At 39.2% G+C, this 20221-nt stretch overlaps 1 protein-coding gene across 1 annotated transcript in view; it reads right to left on the reverse strand.

Annotated features, from left to right (window-relative positions):
* Positions 1-9397: 9397 nt before the first annotated feature.
* Positions 9398-20221, reverse strand: part of LRFN2 (leucine rich repeat and fibronectin type III domain containing 2) — a 38991-nt gene continuing 28167 nt past the window's right edge. The window contains exon 2 of the mRNA XM_010017158.1: positions 9398-10316. Within this exon, the coding sequence (XP_010015460.1) occupies positions 9398-10316 (919 nt within the window). The remainder of the gene's footprint in view (positions 10317-20221) is intronic.

The following is a 20221-nucleotide window of genomic DNA, read 5'->3' on the forward strand; positions in this document are numbered from 1 at the left end:
TGCTCTCCAGGGTTTTCTTCCAGGCTATTGGCTTCCTGGCAGGGACTCTCAAGAATCCAGGAGAACTGTAAATAATGCAGATTATCTCCCAGAAATCTAGGCGATTTCCTCCTTCTGGGGCCAGGGGAAGGTCTTAACAAAATTTATGGCGTTTGAATTCATTCAATAGACTCCCATTTGAGTGATGTTTTTCTAAGCGTCATAGGCTGGCTGTAGTGATTTTTAGACACTGAAGCTAGATGTCTCATGCAACTTAAGGGAGGTCAGAATGTTATGTATAGGAGACCAGGTCAATACACATCTAGTGATTTGTTTTTGTCTGCTCTCTGGAACAAATGAGTATTTCTAAGTCAGCAATTTTATTCATAGGCACCTTAGGCCAGTTTCTTCAGTTGGGATAACTTGGCAGAAGTGTCCTATATAAACTAAGAAATGGCTCTGATGCCTCTAGCATTTCTACACAATGTTTTAAGAGAACTCTGTCTTTGAGGAAGATGACAATACAGCCAGAAAAAAGTGAGAGTGAAGTGGAACTTAAATACGGACTAATTTGGATGTTTTGATAAAGTCTTGCAGACTTCTCTCCACAAACCATTAAGTCCTAATTGCCACACTAATGTTATTTTATATTGTAAGTGCACTTTCTGAGTCCCAATATTATGGCACCCAGCGGAATTAAAGCAGGCACTTAGCTTTACCACTTTTTCTGCTTTAACCTTTTCAATCCATGATTATTATTCTGTCAATGCATGCTTGTTCATTATTACTTAAAGGTATCGTCCTTTCCACCAGGATGACATGCTGCTGTGTAAGTTAAGGCCATAACTAACCTGGTTTGGTGCTGAAGCAAGCGCCTTTCTTCTGACAGGTCGTGAATTAAAAGCTTCTTTCCTCCCAGTGGAAGGAGCCTCTCTCCTTCATTCCTAATAAGGGCAATGCTGAGGTGGATTTAAAAGGTTCTTTTCTGTTAAAGAGGTTTGATCTGTGATAATCTCCTGTAACACAGCGACTAGGAGCAAACTGAGTATTAGGTCTGGATTGTAAATCCACTTTTTTTTGGGGGGGGGTGTTAATTATTAATTTATCTATTTCAAAGCTCATTTAAATACAGTACCATCCTTTTCCCCTTCCATAAGGGATATTCATGAGATACCTTCCAATTAGGTTTCAAATTTGATTATTTATTATTAGTTGATCCCAGTTCTAGTAATTGCATTCCTCCTTCAGGAATTTCAGAACCCTTTTAGAAATTATACAGTGTTGGGTTGCGAACTATATGCTATAACTCTGTTTAGCCTCACAGCTGATTTTCTTGCTTTGACTGTGTATGGAGTATATGCTATGCAGTTCAGGAAACATCATCATTTCCATTTTAATTCACTACTAAGCCTCTTAGATTTACATTTACCAAGTAAATCATCTAATGAGTTTGATTTGTTTTTTCTTGTTATGTTTTCATTCATTAACTGTTTCTGACCTACCCTAATGTCAGCAAATCTTAGCCTCATTTGTACATAATTTTGGAGAAAAACATTTTTTTTCTGGGATTTGTGATTATGTTGGTAATTTCAGCTTTTACACTCACTATATAGCTATTTGCGATAGATTAAATGATATTACTTCTAGTCCCTTGCTGGATGAGAATAACCTTTTCTATGGCCAAATAATGAAGAAGACATGATGAACAACAAATAATGAATGAAGAATACTTGTACTCATGCAGGAGTACTGTATGCTAATGCAGGTAGTGGTAGAAGGACCATTTCCCATTCAGCCATGTAAATGAAAAAACCTGGCATAAATATTTACGAGTTGAAGATAACATGAGCTAGGCAAACCACACTGGTACCAAACACATTTTGAGTCTGGGTGAGTTTTCACAACAAAAGTGAAAAAAGCTGCCTTCCCACATCAACTGCTTGATATCAGGTATAAAACAACAAGGAACAAAACAGCCGAGGAAGACTTTTACCAATGTGGGAAAAGACTGTCCTCAAGCTGTTTTGTGAAGGGCTGCTAAATCCTGCTAGGTGTGCTGAGGGTGACAGGAAAGGAGACAAAAATTTAGACCTGTAGAACTGCTGTAATTTATACTGGTGTCTAGCCCTGGTTAAGTTATACTGGGTGTTTTGAGGCAAGTTAAGCCTGAAGAATGCAAATCCACCTCTGTTCAGCGCATTTGGGGTTGAAGTTTTGCACAGAAAGCATATGTGAATATTTCTGCAGAGTCATTTTATATTTAAGTCTAATTGTCCCACTCCAGGTTGTGCTTGAGGTACAATAAATAAAATAACACCCACCCCCTGTCCGCAACCCTTCCTTCTTGGTAGACTGGAGGTTTACCCTGGTGGATTTTGGAGAATATTTGGTCTGATGTTCAGGATTTCATTCTCAACAGCAGATCTATACCAAACACAAGTAGTACGGATCATGGGAACTTGCCACACTGCACTTTGTGTATTTATAGGGATGAAGCTTTATAGACATATAAAATAAATACATGCAGTAATTGTCTCATTAAACAGATAGAACAGATTCTCCAAAATATCCATGAGAGGATGAGGCATCTGAAGGATGTAAGATCCTCTCCTCTCTAAAATGAGATCCAGGTCATCTAATGTCCTAGAGATTAATTCTGAAGCTCTTCAGCAGGTGTCATGTATATTAATGCCAGATACAATCTAAACATAGTGGCATTAACAGTAAATTTAACATACCTGACATAGTAATACCTTGTAGCTCTTTGAAAACTGGGTTGCCAGTTTGATATCAATAACAAACCAATGGGTCTGTTTAGTCAGTGTGTTTATGGTCAATTAATTTGTTTGTTTTGAAGTTGTTCTAGAGAAATCACCCTGAAACAGCCATCCTTGAACTACTAATCAGGAGCGAACAGGCAGCAAGGTCTCCAATACTGAACTGGCTTCATGCCACCTATTAGGAGAACACAGAAGTATGACAGATGCCTCTCAGGTAATGAGGGTCCTCAGTGTGTGAATGATGAAGGAACTCAGTTCATCTGATTGTCTTGTTACACTGAATAATTCAAACAACCATAATTGTAATCATCAGTCACTAGTAAACAGCAAAGTTGCAGCAGGGTGATTGAAAAGGATTGTGGCCAGAAAACGCATCAGCCATATTCAGCCAGCCCATTTTCCTGTGGTGTGCAATTACTTCGTAGCACCAGGTGGGCTGAGGTGTATAGTAGGCAAAAAAATAGCCTCTTGCCTGAAATCTAATGAAAGGAATGAAGGAGGAATGAAACTATGAGAGGTGGAGGAGGGAGTCGAGGGAGGGACCGGGGCAAGGTTCCTGGGAGGCCAGGCTAGAGATGTGTGGTACTTCCCTGTCAAATAAACTCTAGTTGCCACAGACTAATCTAGATGACAGAAGTGCGGTCCTCCTTCTAGACGGAGGTCCTGGCAGCATCTACATTCCCCAGGTACGAACAAGTTCCTCAAGCTCATAAAAGATCATGTTTGTTGGTCTTTGTTGAGGAAGCTCAACCTAGGTGGCTCTGTCCCTCAGACTCTGTGTGGCCAAGGCTGGCAGCAGCGTAGTGATTGTAACCCAGAAGTGGCAGCCAAAGCTGTATTGTTCTCTTTTGTATTCATGACCCCTAACCATTGTCAACCATTAGCCAATACTCCGTGTATTATGGGCAGTTACGTTTCAATTATTTGAGTCTGTGTAGTCATTCTGGATGTGTTTGTGTAGCAGTCCAACCGTATCACAAGCTAAAGCTCTCTGGCAGCTGTTAAAAGCATTTATACTAATGGCCCCAGAACTGTTTGCATTTTCATCTACCTACTGAGCTTTGCGCTGGCCTCACAACCTGATTTTAGAGGTCCACAATCCCGCTGAGGTTTCTTCAATAGAAAGCCACCATTTTATGGCTTGTATTAAACAGGAAGATGAATAAGGTATCTCCTACTGACCTTAAATCTAGAGACATCAGTTTGTTAGGATCAAATTGGAGCTATACTGTTTCCTGTCTCATCTCCATATATTAGTAAACCTGGTAGAGTACAATGATCTCTTGGAGGATGGGGTCCTTTCTCTATACAAGTTTTGTATTATGTGCATACCCAGAGGGCTATCTGAATTCTGGAAGAAATTCTTTGCTTCCTTATGGAGAATAGGATAAGGACTCCCACTGCTCCAGAAAGGTGGTGGGCTGGGAGGTCATATGGTGACTGGTGGTCATATGAAATGAATGAATCCTTTTGCCACCATTTTAAACATTGAACTCTCCCTACTGGGCTGAGATTCCGATTAGCAACTAATCTGTTTCACAGAAAGAGGAGGTTTCTGTTCTCTCTCTCTCCCATTAGTATTTCATAAAAAATGTAAATGCTCCTTTATTACCAAACTAGGAAATCTGTACATCACAAACCATACAGTTAAAGAGCACAACATGCACATGTATGCATGTGTTCCAATGAATGTGTATGCATGAATACAAATGCACACACTTACTAATATATCTATATCTGGATATATTTATATCTCTGGCATTTGCCATCTGTTGGGAGTGTAATACCATGAACAAGCATCTGGCACTGTTTGATATTGTAGGGCCTTTTGACAGCTGATGCTAGGGAATGCTGTACCTTTGGGGATTAAGGAGTAATTAATTAGGACAAAGAAAACATACTGCAGAACATAAGATTCCTATGTTGAAAGCAAGAGTTTTGAGGTACTCTTTGATTTAGTTTTCATCTGGCCTACAGCCTAAACCCAAACCTAATTTGAGGTGTTTGGAGAAATCCTCTTGTCATGTTTAGGGCAATTTAAAAGTGAAATATATAAGCTGTTAATAACTTCACTTGTTAATTCCACATCCAAGATTGTCCAAGTATTGAATTACAAACACTGAACACAGGTAAGAGAGAGAGTCACTGAGGAAAAGTTCCAGAGAAATAGGCTGCAATGGGTAGAAGGGGGTGTCACATGTACCATATGGTGTGCTGTGGGTTACCCATGGATTAACGGGTACAAAGCATTGCAAACAGATGTGATATTCAAGATATTCAGAGACAAAAATGTTTTCTTGGTTATCAGGTAGAATTATTCATTGGCCTCCAGTTTAGAAAGTGCTTAAATCATTGCTACGTTTATTGCACTCGCTCAGCAACCTCCAAGGGCTTTTTTTTGTTCATCTGTCTTTGCAACTCTTTGCTGCGTGAAAAGTGAGATTGAAACAAGCAGAGCCTTTTGGAATATTATTTTCTTCTGTTTCCAGAGCAGATCAATTCCATGGTGTGGGATATAAAACAGGTTTAGCAAAGGAAAAACTGCCATAATGCAGGGCAGAGGCACCTTTCACTGCTTTGCTGTTATGCATTACTTTACGAGTGAATTAGTCCAAATGGTAACAAAGTACTGGGTATAGTTTGGAGACATATAAAAGATTATCTTCCTCTAAGGATAAGGGGAGAGTGAATCAGTTGCTGTTCTCTAGAGCTGGCAAACTGAGAAAAGGCATTTGAAACCAGAAATATATTCAAATTCATGAAAACTGTAAGGAGGATATAAATTGTAAGCAAATAATATGGTCTGTTTACTATGCATGTATATATATGCAGACATTCACATACGTTTTTATTTTCATTTCATACAACCATTTGGTTCCTAGCAGATATCAAGTGAAATCCACATCATCACTAGTTTCAGAGATTTCCATTTTGTCATCTTGTTTAATAGTTTCCAGGATGATATTCTGGGGATTTGGGTGTTTTGTTTTTTTTTAGCAAGACTAACTCTGTGCGGAATTTCACAGTGGAATCGTATCCTGTTCTTTCAACTAAATGGCATACATTTTTAGAAAAAGATTATTCCACTATTATAAAACATGTCCAAAAAAATAAACCTTACTGGGGTTACATACACATATGCAGCCGTCTTTAATTATTCCCACGGAATTCAATTTAAATTGTGTATCACCTTTAATTTCCCAGGTTTCTCTTTCAGAAGGCTTTTGTTGATCTCTCTTGTCATCCTTACTATCTGCACCACCTGACACTTGCATCTAAAGCAGAGCTAGTACAGCTGCACATCACCCTACTGCACATTAATTTGTGAGTCAGCACCGTTACTTGAGTCCTGCATAAATTTCTCAGAGGAGTGTTGTGAGACCAGGGGACTAGGCCATTGGAACTAGCTCAGCTCCTCAATGATGTGTGAAAATATTTATTATGCTCAGGTAAGTGGATATCTATATATCATTTTGCCAGTCGCTGACATGCAGTTGTGCTCAGAAGTGGAGCAAGTGCCTGCAGCAGCACTAAAGAAAAATAAGTTGAGTGAGATGCACACATGAAAACGGAGGCAAAAGTTAGAGATTGGTCAGATGGGTGTGTGGAGCACCTTGGCATCACATTTAAGCATTAGCAGTCAGGTCACAGATTCAGAATGTAACCCAAAACACAGAGCTGTCTTCAGCAGCTCTCAAAGAGGTAAAGGGGAAGCCACAGGATAAATTCAAAGGTCTGCTTAGTTGGCTGTGTAAGTAGGGCAGTGGCTGGTTGCACCTGAAGAATGATCATAACCCAGGAGATGCCCAGGAACTGGTATCACCAGGCTAGGCTGGCTCCATCCCTCCCTCAGGGCTGGACACTTGCTGACTCGCTGTGGGGCTCCCTACCTCCCCTGTGAGTGCCTGAGTACTTGTCCTCCCACATGCTGTGAGTACCAAAGGTGATTGCTGGGGGCTTGTTTCATTTCGCTCAGTATTTGCAAATTTGCTGATGTGGATTGAGCCTCATTCATTAAAGCTAAATGAATTAAAATAATGATTAACAGTAATAAATGCAGCTGTTAGATTGTGGACTTTACTACCTGGGCTTTTTGGCAACTATCCATTATTTTAAAACAGCATCTGTTGACTTTACTTCCTCTAATCTTGTATGAGAAAGTGAAAGAGATGTTTTCCTTTTTAATAAAGAAAATAGTATATAGCATATGATATTGCTTTTGAAAATTCATAGCTGCATATGCTATCAATATTGATGACAAATTCAAGGGCTACATTAAAAACAACCCATTGTCATGCTCAAAGAGAATCAGCAACATAATAGAAAAGTCCAACCTTACCACTGTGTAACAAGAAAAGAAAATAATTACATGAACATCTTTAAGAGTCTTCACTACAACATAAATGTAAATGTCATTACTGGTTAATATGAAGGTGCCATCTGGACAGTTGGGTGATGTAGATTCTGGCACTAGAGGTGTCATTCCTCTTGGAAAACATGAGAAAAGCAGAGATTTTTAAAGATAATGCAAAGAAAATTTGACTGGATCTCTTTTGAATATATTGATGGTGATGGTGAACAATAACCAGAGCAAAAACCTATTCAGGTCCTAAACCTAAAAAAGGATTCCTCTTACTTGTGCAGGTTTAAAATATGTTAGTGATGATACAGATTTGTATAAATCTAACCACAGGAAATGAGGTGAAATGCCTTTTTACAAGATCTTTTCTCATGTATTCCAAAAAGGTAGGTATTTCTTGATTCCTGCTTTGACGGAAAGAGAAAGCGAACATCTAAATTTTCAAGATATTTTAAAAAATAATTCCTTAGGTTTCAAAACAGAACACAGAAGAGTAAATAAATGAAAAACAAGTACTTTTCCCCAAGAATGTTTTTTACTGTACATTTTGTAGCAAAAAAAAACAAAACAAAAAAAAAGAAAATAAAGGAAAAATTTTCTGATCACAGGGATGTCATTTTCTAAAACTCCAAGTAGGAAACGTGACAAATACAAGATAAAGTACACAGCCATGTCACAATATATCTCTGGACCTTTAAAAAAAATATACATAGAATTTTTTTCATGTGTTATTTTCTCTGCGCCTTGCACCCGTTCCACACGCCTTTTACAAAATCATAGTAACAATGTGCAATTTCAGAATGGTTCCCAGCAGCTGATCACAAATAAATAACAAACAAATGAAAGGGCAATTGCAGTAGCCACCAGAATGCTGGAAATCACAGTAAAGTCGTTAAGGATAATGATGTCAAATGGGTGGGTGATGAGCATTTGCACAACCACAGCAATGCTCCCCAAACATAAGGTGAGAAACAGTGTCCATGCCCTAAAGAGCTCCTGTTCTTAGCAAGGACGTTAGTGAGGGTGACAGACGGGAGGGCAGAAGTATGCTGAGAACTGGGGAAAGGCTATCTGTAATGCAGGGGACACATGGGAGACCCCCTGCTCTGAGACAACTAGATTTACCTTGCTTTTTGTGGCTAATTTGGAACATACCCAATTCCCTGAAATACTCAAAATCTTACCTATTTCCTGTGATGCTACTGATAGTCAAGCCAGATCATGGTGACTAGACAAAGAGCTTTTGTCATAATAGGGTAAAAGTCTGTGTTTTCTTTGTCAGCTGAACAGTGACAGTGTGGTCTTTGCCAGAAGCCATTAGTATTAATAATGCGGAGAGTTCATGGGAGCTACTTTCATTTTCCCTTTCTTTATCCTTTAAAAGGAAACCTTGGTTACTATCTTCCCTATCTTTGACAGCAACACTCCTACAGATATCAACAGCTGCTGCAATCTGCCTTAAGCACTGACCAGCAAAGACTATGAAGAAGATGGAAGAAAGAAGATGATTTTTTTTTTTATTTATTAGCCCCTAGATACACTTTTTCCTAGGACATAAAGGGGAGCATTGGAGGCGAGTTATGCAGTACATCAGAAACTTGACCTTTGTACATATCCTCCTTTTCATCTTAAGGATTTGATTAGACTGAAAACAAAACCAAAATGAAAAATAATGCATAGAAACATATTTTCTGTTGTGGGGAAAAAGCAACTCAAAAATAGCAACAAGGCAAAACAGAAGAGAACTCATTAAATTAGAACCAAAAGCCCACTAAACAACAAGTATTGTTTTCCCAGATGTCACAGCTAACACCATGAGATTATGCTGAACAATTTGCTCTGATCTGTCCCTGTGGATGCCCTGCCTGCACTTTTGAGAAAGTCACTTGCAATGACAACCAGATCTATCCTAGCAGCAGTCCACAGAATTCTACTTCTATGGTTAAAAGAAAAGAGGTGCCCTTTAAAAACCAAAAACAAAACAAACCCTGTAAAATTTAATTTATGCTGTTAAACTTCTTCTCTTCCTCCCTGCTTAATGGTTCACCAAGAGTCTGAATAACTTTTGGAAAGCAATGTTAAATAAAACTACCAAATTCCTTGAAACATTCGCTCATGATTTAGTTGGGGCCAGACCCTGTTATTTATTTGTTTACTTATCTTTTTGGCCAGTACAACTGAAAATGTTTCTTCCCCTCTCTTTCCAAATGCATGGCCCTGCAGCAAACCACGCTTTATAACACATGAGGGAAGAAGAGGAGGGGGGAGACACTGATATTTACACTGTGCTTTCCATTACCCACTCTGAGCTCCCAAAAGTCCCTTTTGCCCCTGTTAGGTCATTGTCATCATACTGTAAAAGCATGCCATTCACCGAGAGGCTCCTCTTTGTCCAAATGTTTGTTATCTTTTTTGGGTAGGTGCAACACTGAGATGTGGCAAAGTCCCCCATGTCAAAAGAATGGCTACGTTTAGTTTTGCCCTCCAGAGGCAACATGAGGAGGCTGCGAAATTTGGACTCCGGCTGGCCCAGCAGTGGCTCTTTGTCCGAGTGGCGGGCCACCGTGGAAGTTCTGGAGTCTGTCATCTCCTCCTTTTTCTGACATTTCAGTTCCAGAGAGGCAAAAGCTCCCATTAGCCGGTCAATATTGTGTTTTGACCTGGAAGGAGGCCTCCATTTACTGGACAATGTGCCCTGTTCACTTTGGAGGCTATAGTCATCACAGTCACGGCTGTTTGCAGAGCTGGAGGAAGAAGAGATACTGCTCCGTGCAGACTGACAGTTGAACTCCATAAGTTCGTTTCTCACCACCACTTTGGGGTTGACTTGGGGCAAGACTCCATTCTGAACTGGTTGTGCTCCATTTGTCTGTGAGTAGACATTGCTGACGTTAGACATCTTCCCCTGGGAATTGTTGCAGACCTTATAGCGGACCATAAGAATTACAATGAATACCAACAGAGTTGCCACAATGATGCCTCCAATGATCAGAATCATGGTGCCACCCAGGAACTGACTGTGCATCGACTGGCACTGAGGGTAGTCTTCTTTGGTGAAAAACTGAGCACATCCTACAATATTGGTGGCAGTAAGGGTTGTAGCCGTGTCATCCCACATTGCCAGGACACAGAGGTCATAGCCTGTTCCCGAAACAAGGTTGTTTACAACAAAGGCTTTGTTTGTAGCTGGAATCATCCTTAAAAAAAAAAAAAAAAGGGAAGAAAAGAGAAAAAAAAGATTACTTTTGACACTAAGGGAAAAGAGAGGAGAACAGACAGAAGAACAGTGTGGTGTTTACTGGTGTTTACTGTTCTGGGTACTGACAGAGAGGAGCAGAGCCATAAAATTCAAACAAGCACTCACGTTTCCCAACTTCTGTGGGTCCAACATCCCACATTCAAAACTGCAGAAGTTTTGAGGGCCATCTCTCAAACGTGCAATAAAAAGAATAGGAAAAAACAAACCAAACTAGTCCAGGTCTTGTATTTTTTTTTTTTCTCCTCACTTTCATCTGTCCTAATCTTAAACATTAAATTCTGAACAAATAACTCAAAATAAAATATGTGCCTACAAGGAGCAGCTCTTCCCGAGTGTGCAAATGACTCTTGCACTTGCTGAGTCCGAACCTGACAGTTGTGAGAGCACTTCATGCGTGACTGAACACTTACTGACTAACACCAGCAGGTTGCTTTCCTGGTGAAAACAACAGGCTACATTTAGTTTTCTCGTTCCCTGAGAATGCAACACAGGCAATCATTTCTCTCCACTCTCCCACCTACTTTTCCCATCCTGCCCACTGTGGAAAATCTCCTAGAAATGGAGCTATCATATTCTTTGCCAGAAATTTTTCACTGCAACCACCTTCCTCTGTGTGGCTTAAAGAAATACTGGCATTGGCAGTATGGGCTACGGAAGCATGAGGAGAGGTAGAAAGATGCAGGGATGGAAAGAAGAAAGTTTCTTTAAAATAAAAAAAAATATAATCAAATACATATCAAAAATCCTTAAACCAAATAGCTAGGCCCAAGCTGTGCTCCAAGTTCGATCAATTATGGATATTATACTTCGCTGTCAGAAAACGTAAGTAGTCCTTTGAACTCATGAAATATTAGATCATCACTAGCATTCAAAACAAGCAGATAGGAATGAACATGGTCTAACCCCACTTCAAACTGGTTAAAACTGCAGCACGTTAGTGGAATACAGCGGGGACTCCCAGGTACGGTGCCTGCTGAGTAGCCAAGAAAAAAACCCAAAGAGATGTTCCATGCAAATTTCTCTTTACTTCCACATAACAGACCTGAGTGAGAGAAAAAAGCTGAAATTAAACCCAGCCCATTCTGACTTACAGCTACAGATCTTTAGCACCAGCAACAAGGGAGCCTTACAGGCACTTACACCACACACCAAGCTGGTGGTGACTGTAATTGGGATAGTAAGGCCTGGCCAGAGTAAAAAGGCAGACTCCTTGTGGAGTGCCAGGCTTTCTTAGCCTGAAAATGTCATCACAACTAGCATAAATGGCAGCTCTGCAGAGGTCCTTCTGCGCAGTGTGAGGGAACAGGCCTGTGCAGAGAAGCTGCAACACCAAGGTGCTGAATAGATGAGCTTCTGATCATCTTTGCATTTATGCATTCATGCCACTTATACAACCCTTCAGTCTGGACACAGGTGAGGATGTGGCTCCTTTTTAAAAAGCAAACAAACACACCAAAAAAAAAAAAAATCTGTAAGGGAAAGAAATATCAATGAAAGATACCTGGAATATAAACATCACCTGGCAGGTTTACTTAATGTTATGTTTGAGGTTCTGGGCACATTAATCATCCTAATGGAGATGTTTGGCATAGACATAGATGAGCTATTCAGAATGACAGGTCATAAAGTAGCCTTCCTGGAAAACTCCAGATAGAGTTGCTAAAATGGTTTTTAACAGTTGAAATGTTTGGTCTCATGTTCTTTCTAAATGGTCTCCTCTCCCTGGAGCTATGAAAACAACGCACCTCCGGCCACGACAGCTGGGGCAATGCCTGCACTCTGTTGAATAGTTTGAGACATTTCATATGCAAACACCAAGGATGATATATGGAATAACAGAATGTTATTGATCATCAAATGTATGATCTTCAAACTCTTGAACAGTTTCACCAATTGCTTTGTATCTCCATCTGTATCACCTAGTGCTATACTCCACTTAACACTACCACTCCCAGTCATGTGCTTAAAAAATTCTGCAGTGTGTAAGTTGTTCAGAAATTATTTCACTGTGAAACCTTATTACAAACAAGTAGCACTGTTAGCAGAAACAATAATCAGCCCTATAAACTGGGTCTCGGACTTGGGTCATAACTCTCGAAAAACAGAGCAATAGCACCGTCTGTTAGAGCGATTTCTTTTGTTTTGCACTCATGAAACACAGAGAGACCTCTACATTCTCTCCAAGTGAACAGCAAACAACTGGATTTACATAGCATATAGCTTTGCCTGTATCTTATGTGTATAGAAATGCAGTCTTTCAGACCGTATTTCAGACATGTTAACTGTATAGAGTGAACACTGGTAACTTCCACCATTTACAACTTGCTTTCTTCTAATACAAATATACGCATGCTACCAGGGAAATGTAACTGCCTGGTATATTTCATGAACTGGCAGGCAGTGATAGTGGCATGAAAGGTAAAGCCATTCCATTTAAAAATGTACGGTAGTAAGGCCATAGCCAGTCCTAAAGCTTGGCCAGGTTAACTACACTGAAGCTTGCCATAAAAGCTTATCTTAGCCTTTAAAAGAAACTGAGTCATTTCTAAACTCAATCAGTCCTGGAAGCTCCAGCTGTGATAATATTGGGACTAATAATAGCTTTATAAAAGATCACAGTTGCAATCTCAATTATGGAAAAAGCAATCAACTCGCAATATACATCAAAAATGAAGAATTTTGGATGTTTCTATAAATAAACTTCAAATGTTCTTGTAAAATATTCAGATAAATGTTATTGTCAAAGAACAGCTGAGCATAGGAATAAGCACCAAGTTCAAGAGTACTAGGAGTTAAGTAATTAAACTCAGACTTGGTTTTCTAGCTTGCAGGGAAGACAATCTTGTTTTCATGAAGTTGCTAAATTATAAGAGTATTTTGGGACTCCTCCATGCTTTAGCCCACCCTTCCTAAACATACTGCCAGCCAGCTATGATGGATGACGTCTCTTAAAATTCCCACACTTAAAATCAATGCAGACCCATTTTCACTCTGGAATATTGATGACTCTTCAATTGTCCCTAACACAGGTAGCTGCAAGATGCCACTTCAATCTTCGCTTTGCTGCCTAGCAGAGGGAGTCTCTTTATAGCAAGTCTGTACATGTAGCACCATTAATCAAGGACCACCATGTCCTGCCATTAGGACTCAATAACTAGGAGCTGCCACAGAACTAAAAAGGGTCATTAAAACTGTGTCTAGGCAGGCATTCTGCAAGGCTTTGTTCATCAGCTAAACACAGAAAGTTGGTTCCAGATAGCAAGAATCTGTACCCTGGTTCATTGAAACCAAAACTAGCTTTTGAAAGTTGTTAGCTTTTGAAACTTGTAAGATCCTAGCACTCACTTTTTAGCCCTCAGATAGCAAACATACTTAATTGTAGCAGTATCTTAAGGCAAGTAGCCCAATACCATCCACCTGCTCTTCAGCACAGTGTGATCTTGCAGAGATGCTTCTTGTCACAGAAGAGAAATAGACATCTAAATTTGATACTAGCCTTTCTTTAGGGAAAAAAAAAAAGTGAGAGATGACTAACTGCAAGAAGAGATCAACTAGCAAAACACTTGCTTACTTATAAACCAATGGTAGATTATGATAGGTTTAATGCGAACAGTTTAAGGAGTCCGGGAACAGTGAGAACTGGGAATGCAGATGAATATTCAAATATGTTAACCATGTAAATGTAAATGTAGTCCTAGCTGGGACAACAAGAAATATGAAAAACTCCCTTTAGCAAAATTCACTATCCAGACACTGTCTTTCTCCTCTGTTTTATTTTCCTTCGGGTAGGAGGAGAAGGCAAATCTCCTCCATGTTGGTGTCAGGATTTTGCTGCCTTATTCTTAAGCTTTCCAAATCCTATTTGAAGGTCAAAATACTCCACGGAAAACTATTCATATAAGAATGTGGTTCTGACCTCTCTGAAAACCTTGCCTCGAAGGAATGAAATGAACATAGGGGTATTACAACTGACCTTAATTTACAAAAAAAAAGCCCTCTTCTCTTGCCCTTTGGCACAATGGCATCACTTATTGGAAAAGGAGGAGATCTATGGCCAGAATTAGAGCATGGCATAAGTACCTGAAATAGAAAAGCAATAGACAGATGCTCCTATGAGAGTTTACGTGTGATGAGGTGCTATGCAGCCAAGATGAAAGTTTTCAGGGTTTTTGCAAACAATACGTTCTCTTCAATCCATGGAGATTTATGTCTCATTTTGTGAAAACACTAAAGTGAGATCATAAGACCCTTTTTAAAAAAAAGGATAGTGCTAGTACCCTTCTTTGAAGTCAACCTTGTTTTCTACCACCATCACTAGAAAGTCTTTGCTATGTCCTTGGAGACACAACATACAGAAAGCAAGTAATTTTGTAATTACTCACTTCAGTGTGTGGTGATATTAAAAAATTAGAAAATAAATTAGTTAGAAATGCAGGAGAAAAAGGTTTGCTGCAGACTTCACTCATAATCCCAGGTGCAAGCGAGCACTGAAGCTTTCAGGGAGTGAACTGTACTGAGAATTTAGGAGACTCGAATGTTATTCTCTGCTTTATCAGTTATACTGATATCAGGCTCTACTTTACCAGTAACTCAGTTCCTGAGAAATCATTTTGTTGTACTATAAGTCTTCTCATTTATAAAATGGGGATAATGCCAGCAATCTTTCAAAAGAGGCCTGTACTGTATGGGAGGAAATTAGTAGATATTATGATTACGCTGTAATATACAAATGGGTTCTTTTCTTCTCTGTAGCACTGGGGATTAGCAGGAGTGAACTGCTGGTTAATACTGTGGTTATGCAAAACAGACAAATTAAAGAAAAGACAGATTAGACTAATTGGCTAGGCAATTCTATTCCTTTTCTCTATGCAAGAAGAATATGATACCATCTAGTTTTAGCCTGAAACTGCTTTAATCATAGAACTGGCAGGGAGCTGTCAAGGCAATTCCTTTGGGAAGGCACATGCAAGTCCCAAGACTCAGCTTTATACTGACCTGCTAGACTGTGTTGCTTTTCTCATGGTCCTTTTTTTGTATTGTTCAGGGCCATATACTACCTATATTGCACCACTATTTCACCTTTGGAAGTGAAGGCTAGTAGTTTAAAAGGGAAAGTCATGTTAATTTATTAAATTAGCATTTATTAGAATTCTTGTATCTGAGAAAAGAAAAAAGAAAAAGATTCTGTCTGCATTCAGTGTCCCAGAGCAGACACCTCACAACAAATGGTCCATGTCTCTGCTGATAAATTCTTTTTTCTCCCACAGTGACTTCAGAAGCTATATATCAAAAATAGCCCTTGAAATATTAACACTTGGACCATGCTGGCAAAAACATGCAAGGAACTGCACCAAGAAATTAGCAGTATAGATGATGGGGTTCTGAGGCATGGGAAAGTTTCTAGACCCTCATTAATTTACCAGTGCAACTGTAGCCTATACACTAATTGTGAAACAACTGCTGAACTGTAGTGCTAAACATCCTCACTATGCACTGTAGTTTGTAAAGAACAGGGGAAGAAGAGGAGTGTCACGGTGAAATTGCTAGTGTTCTGTAAAACCATATTGCAGTTAGTTAGCACACTAACTTTCCTGTACAGTAATGCCTTAGTGTGAAAATATCAATCTCACTGTACATTCCTATTCTTAGATTTCCTCTTTCACAAAGTTGAATTTACATAAGTGCAAAATATTATCCTGATTAATCTCAGAATTAGAAATTGATCTAGAAAAGTTTAGCACTGGAATCTGACCAGTTTACATTTTTCAGTGCAAATCTCAAGCCAAAAATGTTCATTTATTTAATCAATACATTTGTTCTCTGTTTTAAATTCTTTGGGGTTTTTTTTCTCCTTCATTTCAGGAAATTCTGAAAAAATTATGATTACAACTAATCTTCCTTTAAAGTAGTGTAGAAGGGTCTGATAGAGTCCTACTTTTCAGTTGGAGTAGCCACCTTCAGCCCCAGTGGGACTACAGCAGGATAGTAGAGAAAGGGAAGAGGGAAAGTATCAGTGGTTACATACTAGAGGAAGACTGGCTAAAGAGCACATAAAAAGAGTGAGTAATCAGAGGATGGAGTTCACTGTCTGAAGGACCACATGAAGTACCCTTTAAAGCCTGATGGATGTAGCCCAATAGCACACAGATCTTGCCTTTTTACCAGACAGAGGTAGTAATGAAGTTTTATTTCATTGAGGACAGGTAAGGAAAGAAGAAGGAAGAGAGGGTTGAAGTGAGAGAGCATACAAAAAGAAAAGAGGTTACTGAATATTGCTGTCGCTGGCAGAATCAGAGCAGCAGCAGATGATAGAAGCTCAAAGCAGCCATTGGCAGGGCAATATCAGGCACATGGCTACCAACAAAATGATGGAGGAAGTCCAGGGACCAATGTCACAAAACCAGCTCACTATATGGTTGAATGCAATTAAACATAGATGATCTTTCAGCAAGAACGAGATGATTAGAAAGATAGTGAAGTGAATCAAGGCAGTGAAAAGAGTTCAGATAGTGAACAGATATTAAGGCTGGAGAAAAGGGCAAAAAAAGACCAGAGGAAGACTAGAAGGATCTAAATTGAAGTGAAAATGTCACACATGATGTATTGCCTGGGAGCAAGAGCAAGTGATTGACAAATCTGGACTGCATACTTGGCATTCTTCTCTGCTGCCAGCTTTTGTAATTTCCTTGGAAGTTTTATGGTATATACTGGTGTAATCTTTTTGCTGTTTTTATCCTGGAAAGCCCTAGTTTCTCCAGATGTGGAATTAAAGTAGAATCTAAAATGTTATTAAAAATTAAGTAAGCTAACAATGGAGATTAATTTCTGACCCTTCAAATTTCAAAAAAAAAGACCTTGAATATATATCTTCAGATCATACTAAAGCCTCAGGAATCAAAAAAAAAATAAAAACTATATTGCCATGTGAGATCTCACAGGCTTTTGACACTTGATTCAAGATTTTTTAATCTAAGAATCTGAGAAAGACAGAGACCTATTGTGACATGTATCTCAAAAAAAATGACAGCTGTATTTCTGGTGTCGTGGGAAAAAAGATAGCTGTTAGTATTAACAACGGTGTAATTCCTCTGTCAGTCATGTCAACATAAGGAAATGTCAGAAAATACCAGGAGGTAGCCAGACTTCTTCAGTAAACACTAATTCAACCCAGCATGAATAATTTCCTGCATTTTTTATTTTATTAGTTTTTGGGGGGCTTATGACATATAATCATAATTTTGCCTTCAGATGAACATTTATTATTAAACACAAATCCCTTCCCGCGTTTCTGAATCTTGTCTCCTCATCACTCATGCATCCAGCTGCCCTTCAGAGAATCTGTCTTGTCAGATGAAACAGATAGTACATATATTTTCATTATTATTTCCTAATTTGCTTAGTCTCTTTTCTGCTCATTTGGAAATGTGAGGTGGGAGGTAGGGAAAAGAAGACAGAGCCAAAAGCAATTGATATATCTATCACACGATGGTGAGCCAGGGAGATACTGATAATTGATACATCCCCTGTGCTACAGGGGAAAGTAAAAATAAACAAACAAGCAAACATTAAACTGCTACCTCAGCGAATATATTTCTGGTGCTATCTGATAGGCACCTGAATGATGCTCTCTGAGGATGTACTGAAGTCATTCAGCAGGTGACAGAACAAAACATAAGCTTCTAGTGGACTTTCCTGCACAAGACTGAGAAAGGAGAACCATGGTGCAAGGTATTCTGCTTCCCTCCATTAGCCATTACTCTAAGAGGAAACACTTCTCTCTCTGTATTCTCAGCCAGATTCTTGCAAGCAATGGGGAGACACAGGCAGGCTGAACTGGTGTGGTACTGCTGGATGAATGAAGACCACCAGAACCATCCGCTAATGCCCAGAATCAACGAAGGTGCTCAGTTCAGCTGTCCATGTGCAAGCTGCTGTGCTGGGACAACCTCATTTTGGTTAATGTTGGTATGACAACACAAAATCAGACTTTCAAGCTCCCTGGTCTATGCTATTATTTCTTTCACATGGTCATGCCAGCAGTAAGCATTTACTGCCCTGATCGTTAAATGTTATCTTTAAAGGGAATGCAGACATACCCTAGGAACATTTGACGGTACAAAAGATGATAAATCCATTCACAGCGAACTATTCAGCTGCACACAGAACACTGTTCATCTCAATATATCTGATACTAACTGCCCCTGAAAAATAATCTTCACACTAATTCAATTTCAGCTGAAACATACTTAAGCTCATTAGCAGAGTAATTGAAAGCCCACACAATATTTTTGTTAGTAAATGTGAAACTGAAGTATTTATGGAAACAATGCATAACCAGAGTAATAAATTCACTCTGTATCATGTTAATGTAGAATTAGAAAGCTATCATAACTCACAGCAATATTTCAAAAGAGCCAGACGGTAAATTTGAGATTAATCAAAAAAATATCTAAAAGTTAGTACTTTATTCTACTGATAGTCATAACAACATTTTACAACTACCCCGTTTCTAAAAGTGGGAAAAGAGAAAAGTTATCCATGAAAGGTGGGTCAGCTCATAAAGCACAGTGTGGGACCAGATTTTTATAGACAAATGGCCCATACACTGGGCTGAAGTGTCATTGCTTATTCTCTCTGACTTAAATATTTTTGAACACTTTCTTGCAGAGTTAGAGACTTATACCAGAAAAGGTCATCCTACCATACCCACACAGGTTTCCAGAAGAGGAGCAAGATTAGAAGCAATAAGCACATTTAGGAGCTCAGAGGAAATTATTTTGCAAAAGGGATTCTGCTATTTTCCTGGCAGAACACAGCTGTGAAAATTCAGCTATATGTTGTCCTTTCATGAGAGTTACAAGTGGGGCTTTCCACTTTTTTCCAGGCAATGAAATCTTGCAAATTATAAGGGTAAGATCCAAAAAAAGCTGACTGATCAACAACTGTCCATCCTCTTTTTCTGCAAAAGCTGATGTGAGCTGAGGTGAAGAGAAAGGTCCTTAGTGACCTTCTAGCAATTAAGTTCATGCTTACTACACAGAGCACTTATGCTAGGTTGCAACTCATATGTCCCGAAGAAACTTCGTGTCCTATCACACAAGCTAATTTTGTCTCCAGACAGATATGCTGGCATGACAAAAACTCCAGGCACCGCTTGAAGTTATGTTCGCCTGTGTTTTGTAATCGATGGGTCGAAGAAAACTCCAGCATGCTGTTTCAGGTTTTTCTGTCACAAAATCTTTGTGCACTGGTGGGAGAAGTGTGGTGTCAGCTAACAGGACTATTCTAACTATTCTAACCGAAAGAATAAGTCTCATTGAGTGAACCAGAGGTCTCATTACCCATAGAAACTATGTACATGTTGATACATCAGTCTGTATAAAAAAAGTGTTTCAACATCAGCTTAAGATACAATTCATGAGTTACTAAAAAGTTTAATCATTTATCATGCATAGGTTCCCCACCTCAGTGATTGAACTTTTATGGATAGTCTTAAGAGATCAGGAATGGCTATATACTACAATCTCAAGCATCTATCTCATCATGAACTTGGGAAAAAAAAAGTTTAATTGCCAGTGGAAAGGAAGGGAGAACTGCATTTGCCATTCTCCAAGAATGAGATAATGGAATATCAACTCACGAAAGATACAACAGGAGCAGGCCTATATTCAGAGAAGAGCACAGGCACAATGTAGAAACATGAAAAGGTATATAATCTGGAGAGATTTTTACTATCACAGGCAGGTTGAAAAGCAAGCAGGAAAACTGTAAGATTGAGGACCCAGCCCTCTAGCCTTTAAGTAAATATTGGAAACACCTTCTGCTATCTAAAATGAATACAGT

Source organism: Nestor notabilis, unplaced genomic scaffold (assembly GCF_000696875.1).
Source record: "Nestor notabilis isolate BGI_N333 unplaced genomic scaffold, ASM69687v1 scaffold5006, whole genome shotgun sequence".
NCBI classification, from domain to species: domain Eukaryota; kingdom Metazoa; phylum Chordata; class Aves; order Psittaciformes; family Psittacidae; genus Nestor; species Nestor notabilis.